Below are 19549 nucleotides of genomic sequence, written 5' to 3' on the forward strand. Positions count from 1 at the left end.
TAACAAATAAATCTGGAGTTGTATATCCTTTCCCTTCCCACCCTCAGACTGGAGTCTGGTACAATATGAAGTTTAGAGGAAATGCCTAGAAATTGATAGGTCAAAGGCTGCAGATAGTCTTATGGAAAAGAAAAGAGCAGATTCTTGACACTCACGCTAGTGAAAGTGAGAGGCTCTGACTGATCCTCAGATTCCTGTTGAGGAACAAAACAAGCACCAGAGAACTTGTGCCAGTGTTTAAAGTAATCTACCATTAACTGGTAATCAGATTTTCTCCTTTTATTTTTAGTGAGCCCTTGCTTTCTTTCACATGACTAAAAGTATGATTTTTTTCAAAACCATTCTAGCACAACATAGTGTTTTGAAAGAAAGAAAATAAGCTGAGCAGTCCTGAAAGACCTATTTGAAATGTTATTTTTAGAAGGGAAATTTGAGTAAAACACATTTAAGTGTATATACTAATCCCTCAGAAAAATGTTTAAATAGATATTCTAGCCAGAAGCATAATTTAATTTTTCCTAAAAACTTTGAAAATATTCTGAAGAAAGCCCAAATAAATCTGTGTGTGCATGTGTGTGTGTACACACACACGCACTCACGCGTGCACGCCCCAGTGCACTGGTGGAGGTGGGAGGGTCAGCTCAGCTGGGGAAGGAAGGGTGGCCAAAGGTCCCAGGGAACCCAACCAGGCTGTGTGCTGTCCATCACAGGGAAACCCACGGAGATGACAGCAATTCACTTCAACAACTACACTTGGGGCTCCTGTACGTGATCTAGGAGAGGTGCGAGTCCCCACACAGACGGGGGAACTGCCCGTGCAAGGCACAGTGTGAAAAGCAGGCCCACCGGGCCCTAGCTAGAGCCAGTCTAGCCCCAGTGGCTCCAGCCATGACCAAGAAGCTCCTCTTGGAGGAGCTTAACAACAAAGGGGGTTGGGCTCAGGGCTTGGCCAGCAGAGCCAGGCTGCATTTCAGCCCATGGCCCTCCTCTGGGCCTGGAGCTCACAGCAGTATGCGCAGCCATGAGCTGAGGGAACTGCAAAGCTTTTGCAGACTCTGCACTGCACGGACTGTCCCAATAAGGAGAGCATCTCATATTCTGTGCCTTTAAAAAACTGATCAAACTTTATTATTAATAATAGAATCAATGTAAAATTTAAAAAGTATTGTGACTAAATTCGTCAACGATGATCCCTTAATGCAAAATGAAGCTGCAGATATTTTATTAATGTGAACAAAAGTCTCTCCTAGCCAAGAAAATTTTATCGGTTACTTTTCAGTAGATCACTGACCTGAGTCTGTTGCCACTGCCCCACCCAGGGTGCCACATCTCCAAGGCATATGAAATTGCCCAAAGGTTTATCTTCCATAGAACAAAAATGTGACTTAAAACAATCCTGTAATAGGCCAAAAATACAATATTCACAAGAAGTAACTTCTAGTAAAGGAGAAATATTTACCTTTTTTTTTTTTTTTAGAAGTCTGCCACAAATTCAAATAAATAAAGAGGAATTAAACTTGTTTGGTTTCATGTTCTAAGACAAAATAAGCTGCCCGTTGATTTCAACAACCTACTTTTCAGTTTATTCAATAGCAGCTAGGGAGACACCAACCAAAACAGTTTTCTTTAAATGTTAGAACAAGAGTTTAATTCACATGATATTGCAAATTGTGTTATAATGAAGTGCCTATTATTTTTACCTATTATATTTTGAAAAGTGCGTCGGAGTGATAAAAAACTTTGATTTTTTTTTCCCCTTGGATTTTTCTTAGACATGTTCTCAGATACTAAGTATACTTACTTGTTTTAAATCTACATTGTCTATCTGTGTAAACAAAACCTTTAAAATTAATGTGCAGTTCCAAGCTACAGAAACTACAGGTCTGTCTGTGTTGACAAAAGCTGATGTGACTAAGTAGAGCCAGGCTGTGACGTTACCACAGTTTGTGTCTTAGCCCTGAGGCTGCACTGTGGGCCAATTAGACTTCTCCTTCCTATTGAAAAGAGCACCTGTATGATGCTCTGGCTGAGAACACCTGACCTTGAAATTCTGCCTGAGGAAATCCTTAACTCCACACGTTTTCATTGCCTCTCAGATAACTTTTCTAGTGCTAGGAATATTCATTATAGGATTGTTTTTCCATTAATGATTTTTGATTATTTTTCTTTTTAATGTCAACACATTGGTAAAATTTTTAACTTTACTGTTAAATTTGTTTATATTTGGGGGGACAAACATCTGTCTTCAAATGACGTTTCCTTACCTTCCATCCATGATATGAGAGTATATTAGATAAGGCTTTTTAAACTCGTCTTTTCTTAAATGTATTATGGGAAAGTTCTTTGCCACAGATACTCTTTAACATTTTGTTCCTCTAAATTTTACCCCAAGGACCTGTTGCATGAGAATCACCTGATGTTAAAGATAAAAATGCCTAAAGCATGTTCTCTACTGAGTCCAAACGTCTGCACCTGTGGCCCAGGCATCCATACTGAGATGCGCCCCACATGGCTCTCAGGAACATTCAAGTTTCAGAACCACTACTATAGTGGTCAGAATATTGTATTAAATTCATAGTCATTTTAAAGTATTTCAACATGGGGACCATCACACTGACCTCAAGTGCTTAATGTCTTGGTAGAGACATTAAGCCAGACTCAATTCACTCAAAACCAAGCAAATGAAACTTAACAACTAATCACAAACAGCTAACTTGAGTCCCAAATAAGGCAACTGCATATGCTATAGCCAACCAAATAACTTACTGGCTTTGCTTCAGTGTCTGCTCTATAAAAACCTTGCCCCTAGCCTGTGGTGAAACATTCCTAACCACCTTTGCTTTAGCGCTGCACTATTCGGATAGACGTAGGATCAAATAAACTCTTAAAAAATTGAATTTGCCTCAGTTTACCTTTTAACAATGTCCATAGCCAATTATGTGAGTTTGGTAACATTCCATTTTCCAGTGGCAGCTGGGTGCAACTTTAACCTGGATTTTCCTCTGTCTCTAGGCAATGTGGCTCATGTTGCAGAATGATCAACCGGAGGATTTTGTCATCGCCACTGGGGAAGTCCATAGTGTCCGGGAATTTGTAGAGAAATCGTTTTTGCACATTGGAAAAACCATTGTGTAAGTATAACTGAGAGTTCATTTCTGCATTCATCAGACATTTGCTGGCAGATTTGTATATGTGCTTGCTATTCTGTCTCGGTTTCGTCTTTTTCCCTTTTTACTCTCTTGTAAAGCAATATCTGCAGTTTCAGTATGGAGCAGGGTCTTGGTATTTCACACCTTCCACCCATAGTTATTCCATGTGAAATATCTGTCAGCATCTAAACAATCTTTTGAAAATTTCTATTATCTGTTTTATTTTTTATTTTTAAAACATTCTAAATTATTTTTAATTATAAATGTTTTATTATGGTTTATACTGTATATGGTTTACTATAATGTTACTATAGCTAAATCTACTCTTACCAGATCAATAACATTACACAATCTTTTTTAATGCTTTCACTTTATATTTTAAAATTTTGAAACCATTAAAAAAGTACAGAGAAGTTTCAAACACATTACAAGCAATGGTCTTTTCTTTGAACCACTGAGAGTATTTAGAAGCCTAACATCCATCACCCAGGACTTTTGTGTGCGTTTCCTATAAACAATGCAATTATCGCACATAAACGCAATACAAACATCAAAATCAGGAAATTCACCATAGATAAATTGCTACTGTCTACTCATCAGATCTGATTTGATCTTTGCCAATAAGGTGAATGCTATCCTTTATATCAAAATGATCCAGCTTATAATCATGCATTACATTTACTTGCTGCATTATACACATTTTGAAGTTAGATTTTTATTGCAATATTTGAAAGCTTTGTGGGAAATCCTTCATTACACATGGAAGATTGGAAGATTCTTCCTTTTTTCCCAATTTTTTTAATGTGGTAAAAAATACATAGAGGGTACCAAAAACATGTATACACATTTTAAAAAAGGAAAACTGTATTAAAATTGTAATACTCAATATATACTGATAACAAAAGATGAATACAAGTCACATTTGACTTCTGCAATTACAAGAGGTGCTCAAAGTGGTTGCCATCAGCGTGCAGACACTTCTGATTACAGCGAACTACTGCTTGAGCAACATTGACCAAAGTGTCCACTTGTGTACATTTTTTGGCACCCCTGGTATATAACATAAAATTTACCATTTTAATCATTATTATTTTTTAATATATTTTATTTTTCAATTACACTTGACATTCAATATTATATTAGTTTCAGGTGTACAGCATACTGGTTAGATATTTATATAACTTACAAAGTGATTCCCCCTGAAAAGTCTTACACCCACCTGACACCACATATAGTTACTACAATATTATTAGCTGTATTTCCCAAGCTGTAGTTTACATCCCCATGACTATTTTGTAACTGACAATTTGTACTCCTTAATCCCTTCACATTTTCACCCTGTCCTATACCCCCTTCCAACTGGCAACCATCAGTTTGTTCTCTGTAGCTTTGCGTTTGTTGCTCTTTTGTTTGTTTACTTTTTTAGATTCCACGTATAAGTGAAATCATATGGTATTTGTCTTCCTCTATTTCACTTATTTCACTTAGTACAACACCCTCTAGGTACATTCATGTTGTCACAAATGGTAAGACTTCTTTTTTTCAGCCAAGTAATATTCCCTTGTATATATGTAACACTTATTCTTTATACAGTCATCTATTGATGGATAGATTACTTCCATATCCTGGCTATTGTAAATAATGCTGCAGTGAACATAGAGGTGCACATATCTTTTCAGATTAGTGTTTTAGATATCTTCAGATAAATACCCAGAAGTGGAATTGCTGGGTTATGTGGTAGTTCTATTTTAAATTTTTTGAGAAACCTCCATACTGTTTTCCATAGGGCTACACCAATTTGCAATCCCACCCACAGTGCATGAGGGTTCCCTATTTTTCACAACCTCACCGATACTTGTTATTTGTTGACTTAATGATGATAGCCCTCTGACAGGTGTACGGTGATATCTCATTGTTGTTTTAATTTGCATTTCTCTGAGGATTAGTGACTTTGAGTATCTTTTCATGTCTATTGTCTATCTCCATGTCCCTTTTAGAGAAATGCCTGCTCAGTTCCTCTGTGAATTTTCATTGGAATGTTTGTTTTTTATGTTAAGTTGTATGAGTTATTTATGTATCTTGTATATTAACCCCTTATTGGATAAATTGTTGATGAATACCTACTCCCATTCAGTAGATTATATTTTTCTTCTGGTTTCCTTGGCTGTGTAAAAACTTTTTATTTTGATGTATTCCCACTTGTTTGCATTTTCATTTGTTTCCCTTGCCCAAGGAGACATATCCAAAAAAATATTGCTAAGAGCGATGTCAGACAGTTTACTGCCTATATTGTTTTCTAGGAGTTTTATGGTTTCAGGTCTTACATTTAAGTCTTTAATCTATTGTGAGTTTATTCTTGCATATGGTATTAGAATGTGGTCCGGTTTTATTTTTTCACACATATCTGTCCAGTTTTTTCAACACAATCTGTGTTTCTGGAGACTTTTCACTTTCTTTCTGAGCTGTCTTGTTGCCTTGTTGCCATGAATACATGGCAATTACTGATTTATTATTTATCTTCCTAGACATCTACAGGAGTGGCTTCTGCAACAGGTTGATAGGAAGAGGTCTTTCTTTTGTTTTCCAGTACTTCTTGGTAGAATGTTTTATTTTCTCTCCAACTGCAGCTTATTTTTCTTCTCCCACACGGTAGTGCTATGTTTTCTCTGCACTATTCCTGATTCTCACACAATGGGGGGATTCCCTGGGAGACGGGCTTCTCCTCTGTTAATAGTTCGTCTTGGTCACAGGGCGCAGTGTCCCGGTGGGTATGCGGAGAGCTTTTGATGTTCCAAAGCTCTTCCAGCTCCTAATTCAGAGCCCGTGTGTTTCAGCAGTTCTGTTTACTCCTGCAGGGATCCGCCCAGATAGGTGGGGCCAGGGGCGGGGTGAGTTGTGAGAGGTGGCCCAGAGCAATGGCGGCGACCACCACCACAGCCGGTCCTGCTTCCACAGCTCCCTCCCCTTTGCCGGAACTAGTTGGGCTGCGAATCTGTGTCTGCGGTCCACAGTTCTCAGAACAGAAAAGATTCTGTTCTTTAGATCTGACACTGCTACTGTTTCGCTTCTAGCACCGGGCAGGTGGGGGCGGGGCGAGCTCTGGGAGGGGAGGGAGGGGGCGGCTAGTCTCAGTGCCTAAGGCTCCGTTCTCTGCTCGGCAGTGCGGGCTTAAACCACCGTTTTCAGCCTTTTTCCCTCAGTGTTTTCTCCGAGGTCTCTGCCGTGAGCGTTGGGTTCAGCCGTGTTATATGCTGCCCCCTCAGCCCTGTGGAGCCCTGGCGGAGCCCTAGCAGTCCGAGTTCTTCCCTCTCCCGCAGCTGCGGTAGCTCCGGGAAGCAGCGAGCTCGGCGCACTGTGCTAGGTCTGCGTCCTGCGCCCGCGCGGCTCCGTCTCCGCGCACTTCTCCCTTCCCTCCTCCCCCCACTCGCGCGAATCTCCCACCTGTAGGTGATTTCAGTCGGTAGTGGACCTCTTCGTCTTGCCTGTCTGCTGTGCAGGGAGTCCTTTGTGGAGTTTTTGTTGTTCAATTAGTTGTAAATTCTAGGGGCGCTTTACAGAGGCTCACCTCACGCCGCCATTTTGATCCAAAAATTTAATAAATGTCAGTTTCTACATGGGAGATTTATGGGTGACTTTTAGTATTCTACTGTATACATTTCTCTATATCCAAATTTTCTATAATGAACTTATATGCTTTTGTAGTAAGGAATCATCTTATACATAATTTTTCAAAATTAGGGTAGTCTTGCAAATGAATCCTCAAATAAGACTCTTTTGGAAGTATATGCAAGTTGGCCATTCTCCTGTCTTGGAGATAATATTCTGTTTTCAGTCACCAAGTCATCCTTCTGTCCTGTATTCCCATGGGATAAATACCTATTTTTTGACCTAGCTCAGTCTGTCACAAACTAGGATGCTATTCCAGGAGATTTCTAAAAAAGCATTCCATGTCTAGCTCCTTTAAAAAATATTGAATATTACAACCCTTCTTGGAGAAGCACCAGATTTAAAGAAACTGATGTAAACAACAGTTTAAAGAAAGTGTTTAACTTTGTTTAACCTAGCATTTTCCAAGCTTAATTTAAAATTTTATATTAAAATCCTACACAAACAACAGTTCTGTGAATCACCCACTGGGAAATGTTTGTCTGTCATTTCCTAAGGTGATACTTGTCATTGGTAGTTTCTCCCTCTGTTTGGAAGGACCAGTAAAGCAGTTGAGTCGGTTTCACTAAAATTTATTTCAAATTTCAGGCAATGACCTTCATTGTGTTTCAATTGACAGACTAAACACGAATCAAGCTTTTAGTGGTATATTAAAAATTACCTTTGCCTGGTATATAAAATTTTAGTGAAATCAAACTTTGTCCAAATTTTTCCAGAAAAGAGAGATGGATGTGAGGTGACGACTATTCCAAATGAACTAAAGACCTTGCTTTGTCCTTTAGTAAGCCTTCCGAGTGGCAGCATATCTCACTGGTGGCAGTTACCACCTGTGTGCCCAGTACCGTTTTCAAGTCTTTCTGTGTCATATCATTGGAGTTGTGGGAAAAGAATGTTTACAATGCATATTCTTCATAGTTTGTCTGAAAATAGAAAATTCCTTCTCAGAGCCAGATAATAAAATCATGATGGCTTTGTGCATGCTGTCTGTACGTTATGTTCTGTTGTTCGATTTTTTGCAATTTCCTTCCTCTGGGTCTTCTATTGGTTCCATGTATCAGCATATTGATCTCAGCTGGAAGAAAAGCAGGGAAGCCACAGGCAACTCCATGTGCCAGGGCCACGGCTGCTCCTTGAGCTTCAGAATCCCCACTGCATCTGTCTGTAAGCTTTCCACAAGCCTAACGAGTCCTTCTTGGGAACAGTGTGTGCACAGTCAGAAACCAGGCAGAAATGAGCAAAGAAAACACAGTGGGATCTGAACAAAGCTTAGCAGGCCAAGGATAGTATTGTACTTTAGTAACTCATAGTTTTATTACTATTAATATTTGAAGAAACATTTTTCTAGACCTTTAGGAGTGCATGCCTCCTTCTCTCAATTATGCTGTCTTAATTTTTTTATTTCATGATGTGGTCAGCTCCATTCCTAAGATATCTGTCCTTATGTGTACACAGTGTGGCATAATATTGTGTGCCATAAAAACACAGTCCCTGTGCCACATTCCCAGGGATGGAATCCCAGCTCTGCAACTTCCTAGGGGACTTATTTATCTTCTCTGTATCTATTTTCCCAACTGTAAAATGGGGCTATTAAGGGTACCTAGCTCCCAGGAGTGGTGTGAAGGTTAAATGGGTTAATATAGGTGCAGCACCTAAAACTGTGCCTGATACATCCTAAGCTCTATATAAGCATTTGCTGTTAATGAAATAGTTACTTGATGGAACATTACATTTGTCAACAGTGAACACAAGAGATAAACAAAATGTAGAAACTGTAAGATTGGGCACCTGATTGTATGTTTGGGGACAAGAAAAAGTAAAGAAGGTTACACGAATGCTTCATGCTTGTATGACCAGAAGAAATTTAACAAAGACACTTAGCAGAGAAAGGTCCTTGTAGGAGGAAGAACCAGCTTGCTCAGTTGGAGTTAGACATGTCTTTGTCTCTGACACCTGACCCCTTCTGAAAAGTAATTGGACATGTATCAGAATTATAACACCTTTTTCCTAAATCTGTCTCCTGTACAACTGTGGTTCTCAAACTTAATTTTCTGTGAATCGTTTGGGGATCTTGTCAAAATGCAGATTTGGAATTAGTAGGTGTGGGTGGGGCCTGAGATTCTGAATTTCTGAGAAGATACCAGGTGACACCAGTGCTGCTGGTCCTTGAGTACAGAGCCTGAGAGAACTATAGATCCTCACGTTTGAATGAAACTTCACAATTGCCACGTCCAATTCCTTATCACTTTCGACCTTGTTTTAGTCATCTGTGACGTTCACCTTCCCTGCTAGACGAGACAGTCATTTCCTTAAGGGCGGAATCTGGTTCCGGTTCCTGTCTGTACCTTTCGTTCTGCCCAGCACAGTCAGACATTTGGTAAAGAAATTGACATTTTAATGAATCAATAATGCAAAGAAGAGTTTTGGAAGTTGGGAAATTTGATTGGAAGGTATTGCAAGGGGAGTAATTTCTTAAAAATGTAAAGACTTAAAAATTCCAGGGCTTCCCATGGGAACAAATCAGTAAGTTCCTCGTTTTTCCTTCTATTCCTCACATCTCCACTATTCATAAGGTCACTGCAATTGGATTAAGTTCATCATCTGATTAACTGAGGTTAACAGATCTCTCTAGACTTTCCATTTCTGCCATTAATAAGTTCAGGAATGCCCTCAGATGAGACGAAGAGATCTGAAAAGCAAGAGTCATTTCTACCTTTTTTTTTCATATGATTGAAGGAAATAGACCAAAGGAAGACTGGGATCTCCAAAGTATAAAGCCAAACTTTCTGGAAATTGCTTCTGGTCCATCCAGGACCAAACTGCTCTTTAACCTGAGAGACTATGCTTCTCAGATTAAAGAGCAGGTATGCAAGTCACGTCAGAGCCTAAGGACCACTGTGGTTTCTCCAGCCATCATCACCTACCCAAACCCACCAGTTCTGGATGACTCGGTTTCTTTCAAATGAACTAACAATTTATAAAGTAGTTTGCTTACTTCAAACATTATAATATCATTCCATCAAAATAACCTTGGAAATTGGAGAATGCCCAAGAGCTTATCTCTCTGGAAACATGTAACATGATTTCCTAAATCATTTTGCATTTTAAAATATTTGACATTGCTTAAATCCCAACAATAAGTTAAAGTCCATAAACCCATAACCAATATCTTTGTTTGTAGTAGTTTTATTTTAAAGACAATGCTGAGAGTTGAAATATTGAATAAAAATAAAAAGTAGTATATTAAATAATATTTACAATGCATTTTAGTCATCTAGATTATCTTTATGCCCTCTATTTCGTTTTTTAAAGAAGGTATTTCACATTTCAAAGAAATTATCCGTATTCTTTTGTGGGCTTAAAAATGTATTGTGGATTGCTTATGTTGGGATTGAGGGTTTTTTTGTGTGTTTTTAATACAGAATTCATATTGCTTTTAAATAACCCTCCAAAGTTTTTATTGAAATGTATATTTTAGAATAAATGAATATCCTCCACTCAATACAATAGTAGAGGCAACTTAACACCTTATTTTCTAAAAATAGGTGCATCTTTTGTTTGTGTTTTCTTAAGTAATCAAGCATAGCATTTTATTATTAGGAATGTTCTGTTAAGCTCCAAAAATTGTGAAGAATAATATATATAAATTCTTATTTGTTTTTAATGTGTGAAGTATCCATGCTAATATAACAAAGCATTGAGCCTAATGAAAGTCTTTATATTAGGAAGGAGAGAAAAGTGAATGAGTATTTTTACTAGTCAGAGTTATTTTATTTTTAAGGGACTGAAACTGAACTCAAAGTAGCCTCAGGAACACTTGGGTCCAGAATCTGGAGCTCTGTCAGTGCTCTCTGCTTTTTGGCCTTCTACTCTTGGAATGCCACCGCCGTTCCTTCAGTTTGCCTCTCTGACCGAGGACATCACTGATAGCATTTCTGGTGAGACAGCCTAACATAGTCAAAGAGGACTAGAACCTTCTTGATAGCTATCCTCTTCGAGAAACCCTGCAGGAGGATTCTGGCTGACCCCATTGGTCCCGTGATCATCTCTAGACCTATCATGGACGCCAGAGTGTGGAGCAGGCTCCTGGGCCTTGTCCTGCTGTCAGGGAGAGAGAAGTCTATGCTTGGCAGCCCCGCAGAAATCTATGGTTTGAGTGGGAGAAGAGCAGTATCCTCCACCAGCAGTGGCATGTCATAGCTGAAAAAAAAGGCAAAACATGGTGCTAAGTACACAAAAACAACGTGTTCACCGTAGCTCAAAATATGATTCCAGGCCTGTGGGTGCTGTTTCACTGAGAAGGAAAGTGAGGCACAGTGACCCTCCAAAGGTTCTCAGCTAGTGTGTGCGGTAGAGCCAGGATCTAAACTGAGTATTTCTGAATCAAAAGGCCCTTTGTATTGCACTTTTCATCCTTTTTGTTTATATCCTCCAAGAAAACTTGGTGATGTGATGCTTGCATGCAAACAGCAGAGTTACATCATAAACAAACAACTTACCAAATTAGGCTGAGGCCTGCATGCCTCTGGGAAAGAGAAGCCCCAGCCATAATGCAGAAAGTAAAAGAAGCTATATCTTGGCTTTTGAGCATTCAGGAACCCAAGTTCTGATGAAAAAAGCAAGATCTGAAGGATATTTTTTTTTTTTTCTTTTTTCTTTTTTATTAAATTTATTGGGGTGACAATTGTTAGTAAAATTACATAGATTTCAGGTGTACAATTCTGTATTACATCATCTATAAATCCCATTGTGTGTTCATCACCCAGAGTCAGTTCTCCTTCCATCACCATATATTCGATCCCCCTTACCCTCATCTCCCACCCCCCACCCCCCGCCCCCGTTACCCTCTGGCAACCACTAAACTATTGTCTGTGTCTATGAGTTTCTGTTTCTCATTTGTTTGTCTTGTTCTTTTGTTGTTTTTGGTTTATATACCACATATCAGTGAAATCACATGGTTCTCTGCTTTTTCTGTCTGACTTGTTTCGCTCAGCATTACTCTCTCAAGATCCATCCATGTTGTCACAAATGTTCCTATATCATCTTTTCTTACTGCCGAATAGTATTCCATTGTGTATATATACCACAACTTCTTTATCCATTCATCTATCGAAGGACCTTTTGGTTGTTTTTGTGTCTTGGCCACCGTAAACAAAGCTGCAATGAACAGTGGAGCACACGTGTCTTTATATATAAATGTTTTCAGATTTTTTGGGTAGATACCCAGGAGAGGGATTGCTGGGTCATATGGCAATTCTATTCGTAATTCTTTGAGGAACCTTCACACTGCCTTCCATAACGGCTTCACCAGTCTGCATTCCCACCAACAGTGTATGAGGGTTCCTTTCTCTCCACAGCCTCTCCAACATTTGTCATTATTTGTCTTGTGGATGATAGCCATTCTGACTGGGGTGAGGTGATATCTCATTGTGGTTTTGATTTGCATTTCTCTGATGATTAGTGATGTTGAGCATTTTTTCATATGTCTATTTGCCATTTGTATGTCCTCTTTGGAGAAATGTCTCTTCAAGTCCTATGCCCATTTTTCAATTGGGTTGTTTGTTTTTTTGGTGTTGAGTTGCATGAGTTCCTTGTATATTCTGGATACTAGCCCCTTATCGGAGGCACTGTTTGCAAAAATCTTCTCCCATTCAGTTGGTGGCCTCTTTATTTTGTCAATGGTTTCCTTTACTGTGCAGAAGCTTTTAAGTTTCATATAGTCCCATTCGTTTATTTTAGCTTTTACTTCCATTGCCCTTGGAGTCAAGTTCATAAAATGCTCTTTGAACCCAAGGTCCATAAGTTTAGTACCTATGTTTTCTTCTATGCAGTTTATTGTGTCAGGTCTTATGCTTAAGTCTTTGATCCATTTTGAATTAACTTTGGTACATGGTGACAAATAGCAGTCCAGTTTCATTCTTTTGCACGTGGCTGTCCAATTCTCCCAGCACCATGTATTGAAGAGGCTGTCTTTGCTCCATTGTATGTTTTTAGCTTCTTTGTCAAAAATTATCTGTCCATATTTATGTGGTTTTATTTCTGGGTTCTCAATTCTATTCCATTGGTCTATGTGTCTGTTTTTCTGCCAATACCATGCTGTTTTGATTATTGTGGCCCTGTAGTACAAGCCAAAGTCAGGAAGTGTGATACCTCCATTATTGTTCTTTTTCCTTAAGATTGCTTTGGCTATTCGGGGTCTTTTGTGGTTCCAAACAAATCTGATGATTTTTTGTTCTATTTCTTTAAAATATGCCATTGGGATTTTGATGGGGATTGCATTGAATCTGTATATTGCTTTGGGTAATATGGCCATTTTAACTATGTTGATTCTTCTAATCCATGAGCACGGAATGTCTTTCCATTTCTTTGTGTCTTCTTCAATTTCTTTCAAAAATGTCTTATAGTTTTCAGCATATAGGTCTTTCACATCCTTGGTTAAGTTTATTCCTAGGTATTTTATTCTTTTTGCTGCAATTGCAAAAGGAATTGTTTTTTGTATTTCTTTTTCTGAGATTTCATTGTTAGTATATAGGAAGGCAATGGACTTTTGTGCGTTGATTTTGTAGCCGGCAACTTTACTGTATTCGTTGATTGTTTCTAATAGCTTTTTGGTGGAGTCTTTAGGGTTTTCTATATATAGCATCATGTCATCTGCAAAGAGTGATAATTTAACTTCTTCATTCCCAATTTGGATGCCTTTTATTTATTTCTCTTGCCTGATTGCTCTGGCAAGGACTTCCAACACTATGTTGAAAAGCAGAGGTGATAGGGGACATCCCTGTCGTGTTCCTGAACGTAGAGCAAAGGGCTTCAGTTTTTCTCCATTAATTATGAGATTAGCAGAGGGCTTGTCATATATGGCCTTTATTATGTTAAGGTATTTTCCTTCTATACCCATTTTATTAAGTGTTTTAATCATAAATGGATGTTGTATCTTGTCAAATGCTTTTTCTGCATCAATTGATATAATCATATGATTTTTGTCCTTTATTTTGTTTATGTGATGTATCACATTGATGGATTTGCGTATGTTGAACCATCCTTGTGCCCCGGGGATGAACCCCACTTGGTCGTGATGAATAATCTTTTTAATGCATTGTTGTATTCGATTTGCTAGAATTTTATTTAGGATTTTTGCATCGGTATTCATTAGAGATATTGGTCTGTAGTTTTCTTTTTTTGTGCTGTCCTTACCAGGTTTTGGTATCAGGGTAATGTTGGCCTCATAAAATGAGTTAGGGAGTACTGTCTCTTCTTCAATTTTTTGGAAGAGTTTGTGCAGAATTGGTATTAGATCCTCTTTGAAGGTTTGGTAGAATTCACTAGTAAAGCCATCTGGTCCCGGAATTTTGCTTTTGGGAAGGTTTTGGATGACTGATTCAATTTTGTTACTGGTGATCGGTCTGTTTAGATTTTCCAGTTCTTCATGGTTCAGCCTTGGAAGGCTATATGTTTCTAAGAACTTGTCCATTTCTTCTAGGTTGTTGAATTTGGTGGCATATAGTCCTTCATAGTATTCTTGGATGATCCTTTGTATTTCTGTGGTGTCCGTGATAACTTCCCCTTTTACGTTTCTGATTTTGTTAATCAGTGTCTTCTCTCTTTTTATCTTAGTAAGTCTAGCCAAGGGTTTGTCAATTTTGTTAATCTTTTCAAAGAACCAGCTCTTTGTCATATTAATTTTTTCTATTGTCTTTTTGTTTTCTATTTCATTTAGTTCTGCTGTAATTTTTGTTATTTCCTTTCTTCTGCTGACCTTGGGTTTTACTTGTTCTTCTTTTTCTAGTTCTTTAAGGTGTAACATGAGGTTATTTATTTGGGAGTTTTCTTGTTTCTTGAGATAGGCCTGTAATGAGATAAATTTCCCTCTTAAAACTGTTTTCGCTGCATCCCAAAAATTTTGGTAGCATGTATTTTCATTGTCATTTGTTTCTATGTATCTTTTGATCTCTCCTCTAATTTCTTCTTTGACCCAGTCCTTCTTTAAAAGTATGTTGTTTAGTCTCCATGTATTTGTGTTTTTTCCCGCTTTCTTTTTACAGTTGATATCCAATTTCAAAGCCTTGTGATCAGAGAATATGCATGGTATGATTTCAATCTTCTTAAATTTGTTGAGACTGATTTTATGTCCCAATATATGGTCTATCCTTGAGAATGTTCCGTGTACACTAGAAAAGAATGTATAGTCTGATGTTTTAGGATGAAGTGCTCTTTAAATGTCAATTATGTCCATTTCATCTAGTGTGTCATTTAGGGCTACTATTTCGTTATTTATTTTCTGTTTGGATGATCTATCCATAGCTGTCAATGATGTATTTAAGTCCCCTAGTATAATTGTGTTTTGGTCAATTTCTCCCTTTAGTTCTGTTAGTAGTTGTTTGGTGTATTTCGGTGCTCCCTGATTGGGGGCATAAATATTGATGACTGTTATGTCTTCTTGTTGTACAATCCCCTTCACCATTATGAAATGTCCATCTTTATCTCTTGTTATCTTTTTCACCTTGAAGTCTGTTTCATCTGATATCATTATGGCTACACCTAATTTTCTCTGGGTACCATTCGCTTGGAGTGTCAATTTCCACCCTTTCACTTTGAGTCTTTGCTTGTCCTTGTAGCTGAGATGTGTCTCTTGGAGACAGCATATGGTTGGGTTTATTTTTTTGATCCAATCTGCTACTCTGTGCCTTTTTATTGGTGAGTTCAGTCCATTTACATTTAGGGTGATTATTGATATGTGAGGATTTCCTGTCATTCTGTCTTTAGTTTTCTGGTAAGGCTGTGTCTCCATTGTTTCTTTGCCTTTTTGTTGTTGTCTATTATTTCTGTGTGGTGGTATTCTATGATGTTTCCCTCTGTTTCTTCTTTTATTTCAGTATATATTTCAATTCTGGATTTATTTTGAGTGGTTACCCTTAAGTTTATGTAAAAGAAAGTTTGATATTTAGAGTATTCCATTTTCTTCAGCACGCTTACTTTCTCCATTCCCATATTCTGGTTCAGGCCTTTACTCTGCCCCTTTTTGAGTTTTGGTTGCCACAAATTGTCCCTGTTGATGGTGGTCGAATGGCCTCCTTTAGTATTTCTTGTAGTGCAGGTCATGTATTAGAAAATTCCCTCAGCTTCTGTATGTCTGGAAAGGTCTTTATTCCTCCTTCATATCTAAAGGATATCTTTGCTGGATATCTTATTCTTGGCTCATGATTTCTCTCTTTCAATAGTTTGAATATTTGGTTCCACTCCCTCCTGGCTTGTAGAGTTTCTGCTGAAAAATCTGATGATAATCTAATGGGCTTTCCTTTGTAAGTTACCGTCCTCTTTTCCCTGGCTGCCTTGAGGATTCTTTCTTTGTCGTTGATTTTAGACAGCTTCAATACAATGTGCCTTGGAGAAGGCCTGTTGGGATTGAGGTAACTAGGTGTTCTATTTGCTTCTTGGATTCGAGGGTCCAGTTCTGTCCACAAATTTGGGAAGTTCTCATCGACAATTTGTTTGAATATATTCTCTGTTCCCTTCTCTCTTTCTTCTCCTTCTGGTATGCCCATTATTCTTATATTGCTCTTTCTGATGGAGTCAGAAAGTTCTTGTAGAGTTCTTTCATTTCTTTTAAGTCTCAAGTCTCTTTCTTCTTCTATCTGTGTCATTTCCAGGTTTCTATCTTCGATGTCACTGATTCTTTCCTCCATCTGGTCAACTCTACTACCTAAGCTGGTTATTTCATTCTTAATTTCTTCTATTGAGTTCTTAATCTCCAGAAATTCTCTTTGGTTCTTTTTTAAAATTTCAATCTCTTTCGTAGAATGCTCATGCTGTTCTTTGATTGAGTTTCTGAGTTCATTTAACTGCCTATCTGTGTTTTCTTTTATCTCGTTGAGTTTTTTCAGAACTGCAATCTTGAATTCTCTGTCACTTAAGTCACATATTTCTGTATCTTTAAGTGCCTTCTCTGGAGACTTTTCACTTTCTTTCTGAGCTATCTTGTTTCCTTGGTTATTCATGGCGATTACTGGTTTACTATTTCTCTTCCTAGACATCTACAGGAGTGACTTCTGCAACAGGTTGATAGGAAGAGGTCTTTCTTTTGTTTTCCAGTACTTGTTGGTAGAATGTCTTATTATTTCTCCAATTGCAATTTATTTTTCTTCTCCCACACGGTAGTGCTGTTTTCTCTGCACTATACCTGCTTCTCACACAATGGGGGGATTCCCAGGGAGACGGGCTTCTCCTCTGTTAATAGTTCGTCTAGGTCACAGGGCGCAGTGTCCCGGTGGGTATGCGGAGAGCTTTTGATATTCCGAAGCTCTTCCAGCTCCTGATTCAGAGCCCGTTTGTTTCAGCAGTTCTGTTTACTCCTGCAGGGATCCGCTCAGATAGGTGGGGTCGGGGTCGGGGTGAGTTGTGAGAGGTGGCCCAGAGCAATGGCGGTGACCACCACCACAGCCGGTCCTGCTTCCACAGCTCTCTCCCCTTTGCCGGAATTAGTTGGGCTGTGAATTTGTATCTGCGGCCCACAGTTCTCAAAACAGCAGATTTTCTGTTGTTTTGATCTGGCACTGCTACTGCTCCGCTTCTAGCACCGGGAAGGTGGGGGCGGGGCGAGCTCTGGGAGGGGAGGGAGGGGGCGGCTAGTCTCAGTGCCTAAGGCTCCGTTCTCTGCTCAGCAGTGCGGGCTTAAACCACCGTTTTCAGCCTTTTTCCCTCAGTGTTTTCTCCGAGGTCTCTGCCGTGAGCGTTGGGTTCAGCCGTGGTATATGCTGTCCCCTCAGCCCTGTGGAGCCCTGGCGGAGCCCTAGCTGTCCGAGTTCTTCCCTCTCCCGCAGCTGCGGTAGTTCCGGGAAGCAGCGAGCTCGGCGCACTGAGCGAGGTCTGCGTCCTGCGCCCGCGCGGCTCCGTCTCCGCGCGCTTCTCCCTTCCCTCCTCCCTCCACTCGCGCGAATCTCCCACCTGTAGGTGATTTCAGTCGGTAGTGGGCCTCTTCGTCTTGCCTGTCTGCTGTGCAGGGAGTCCTTTGTGGAGTTTTTGTTGTTTGATTCGTTGTAAATTCCAGCGGAGTTTTACAGAGGCTCACCTCACGCCGCCATTTTTCCGGAAGTCTGTTGTTTTCTTTTTTTAGTGTTAGGTTTTGTCTTTCACTTTCTCATCAACTTATTACTCAGTAATTTGGAAAGGAAGCACTTTTCTCCCACAATTAAAGTGATAGTAGCATAAACCAAACAGAAGCAAATACTTGTCTTGACTAATTTTCTGTCATTAATCTTGTTAAATTTTGAGAAGAGAGTTTAAGATTAGCCTGTAACCATGTGAGAACCACCATGTACTGCTTGGGACTGTGGGGAGATGTTTCAGCCAATGGAAATATATATCATAGTTTGTGGTAGTGTATCTACATTTTCAGTATAAACAATAAGGACAACAATTATTATATATTTAAAAAGACACTCATTTCTAAAATCCTCCTGGCTGACATGAGACATTCATGCAAATTCCTTCCCTAATAGGGAATTGTTTCCTGGTGGGTGGTATTCCTGGCCTCTGGCCCTTAAGGACACACATGAGCAGGACTATACAAAAAGGAACCTCCAGGCTGCGAACGCTGAATCCCTGTGCCTGAGCCTGTGACTGTGTTTGACTACATTATAGGGAAAACACTTCCTTCCCATCAGTCACGTTTGATGAACAGATTTTCTCATGGCACACTTCAGAGGATCCTTAAGGGGGAAAGTCAGGAGAAGGAAAATCACTGGGCTGTGCACTTTCTCCTCTGGGAAGACCCATGCCATTAAGTGTGCATAGGTGACTAAGCGTCCCGTTCCTGACAGCGTTGTGGCATCTGTTTTCAGTCCAGCTACCTCTGAGCCGCCCAACAGCTCTAACCCCTACCTTAACACTTGCTAAGTGTTTCTTTGATGTCCATACTGAGATGAGTGACATCTGTGCAACTGAGTGATGAAAGTGTGACTCACATCCAGTCATCACCCTTAGAATCTGCCATTAGAGCTAGAAAAGCACTCACTGTGAGAACCTGCATAGAAGCCTGTTTCTGAAGGTAGGTACTGTGGGGACTTCCTGGAGGTCCTCTAAACAGATCTAATCCTTCAACAGTTGTGACCATACAGAACATTTGGTCATACATAATAAAGAGACTTGGACTTTCCATAAGCTTCAACTTACCGTATTTCCCCGAAAATGAGACCGGGTCTTATATTAATTTTTGCTCCAAAAGACACATCAGAGCTTATTTTCAGGGGATGTCTTATTTTTTCATGCACAACAATGTACATTTATTCAAACACAGTCATGTCATGTTCTTCTGGAACATCATCATAACTCTCTAAACCCCGAATTCCGGCTTGAATTTCTTGCAAGTCCATTTCCTGTAGAACCATTGGCCTCAATCTCTCATGTACAGCAATAGAGCTGTCTTTAAATTAGCACTTCTTGTCCAGGTAGCCTGCTCGTAGTGCATTGGCGACACAGCTGTCAGTGATTTTATCCCATGAATTCTTAACCCAAGTCACGACCTCTTGCAGGCCAGACTTCACAAAGTTTCCATGCTGATTTCTCTCCATTCTATTTTCAATGCAGTCATTGATTTCCATGCGCAAATGGTCCTTGAATGGCTTGTTTATTGCAATATCAAGAGTCTGGAGATCGGCAGTCATTCCTGCAGGAATCATTATTTGATCTATTCTTCTCTCTGCAAGGAAGTTCTTCATGTCTTTAGTGCAGTGAGTGCTGGC

At 39.4% G+C, this 19549-nt stretch overlaps 1 protein-coding gene across 2 annotated transcripts in view; it reads left to right on the forward strand.

Annotated features, from left to right (window-relative positions):
• The window catches only part of GMDS (GDP-mannose 4,6-dehydratase), a 649419-nt gene that overhangs the window by 510067 nt on the left and 119803 nt on the right, over positions 1–19549 (forward strand). For both annotated transcript variants that reach the window (XM_019752387.3, XM_074335314.2), the window contains one exon: positions 3013–3131. In XM_019752387.3, the coding sequence (XP_019607946.1) occupies positions 3013–3131 (119 nt within the window). The remainder of the gene's footprint in view (positions 1–3012; positions 3132–19549) is intronic.

Source organism: Rhinolophus sinicus, chromosome 14, assembly GCF_057876585.1.
Source record: "Rhinolophus sinicus isolate RSI-liver-muscle chromosome 14, RSI-T2T, whole genome shotgun sequence".
Taxonomy (NCBI): Eukaryota; Metazoa; Chordata; class Mammalia; order Chiroptera; family Rhinolophidae; genus Rhinolophus; species Rhinolophus sinicus.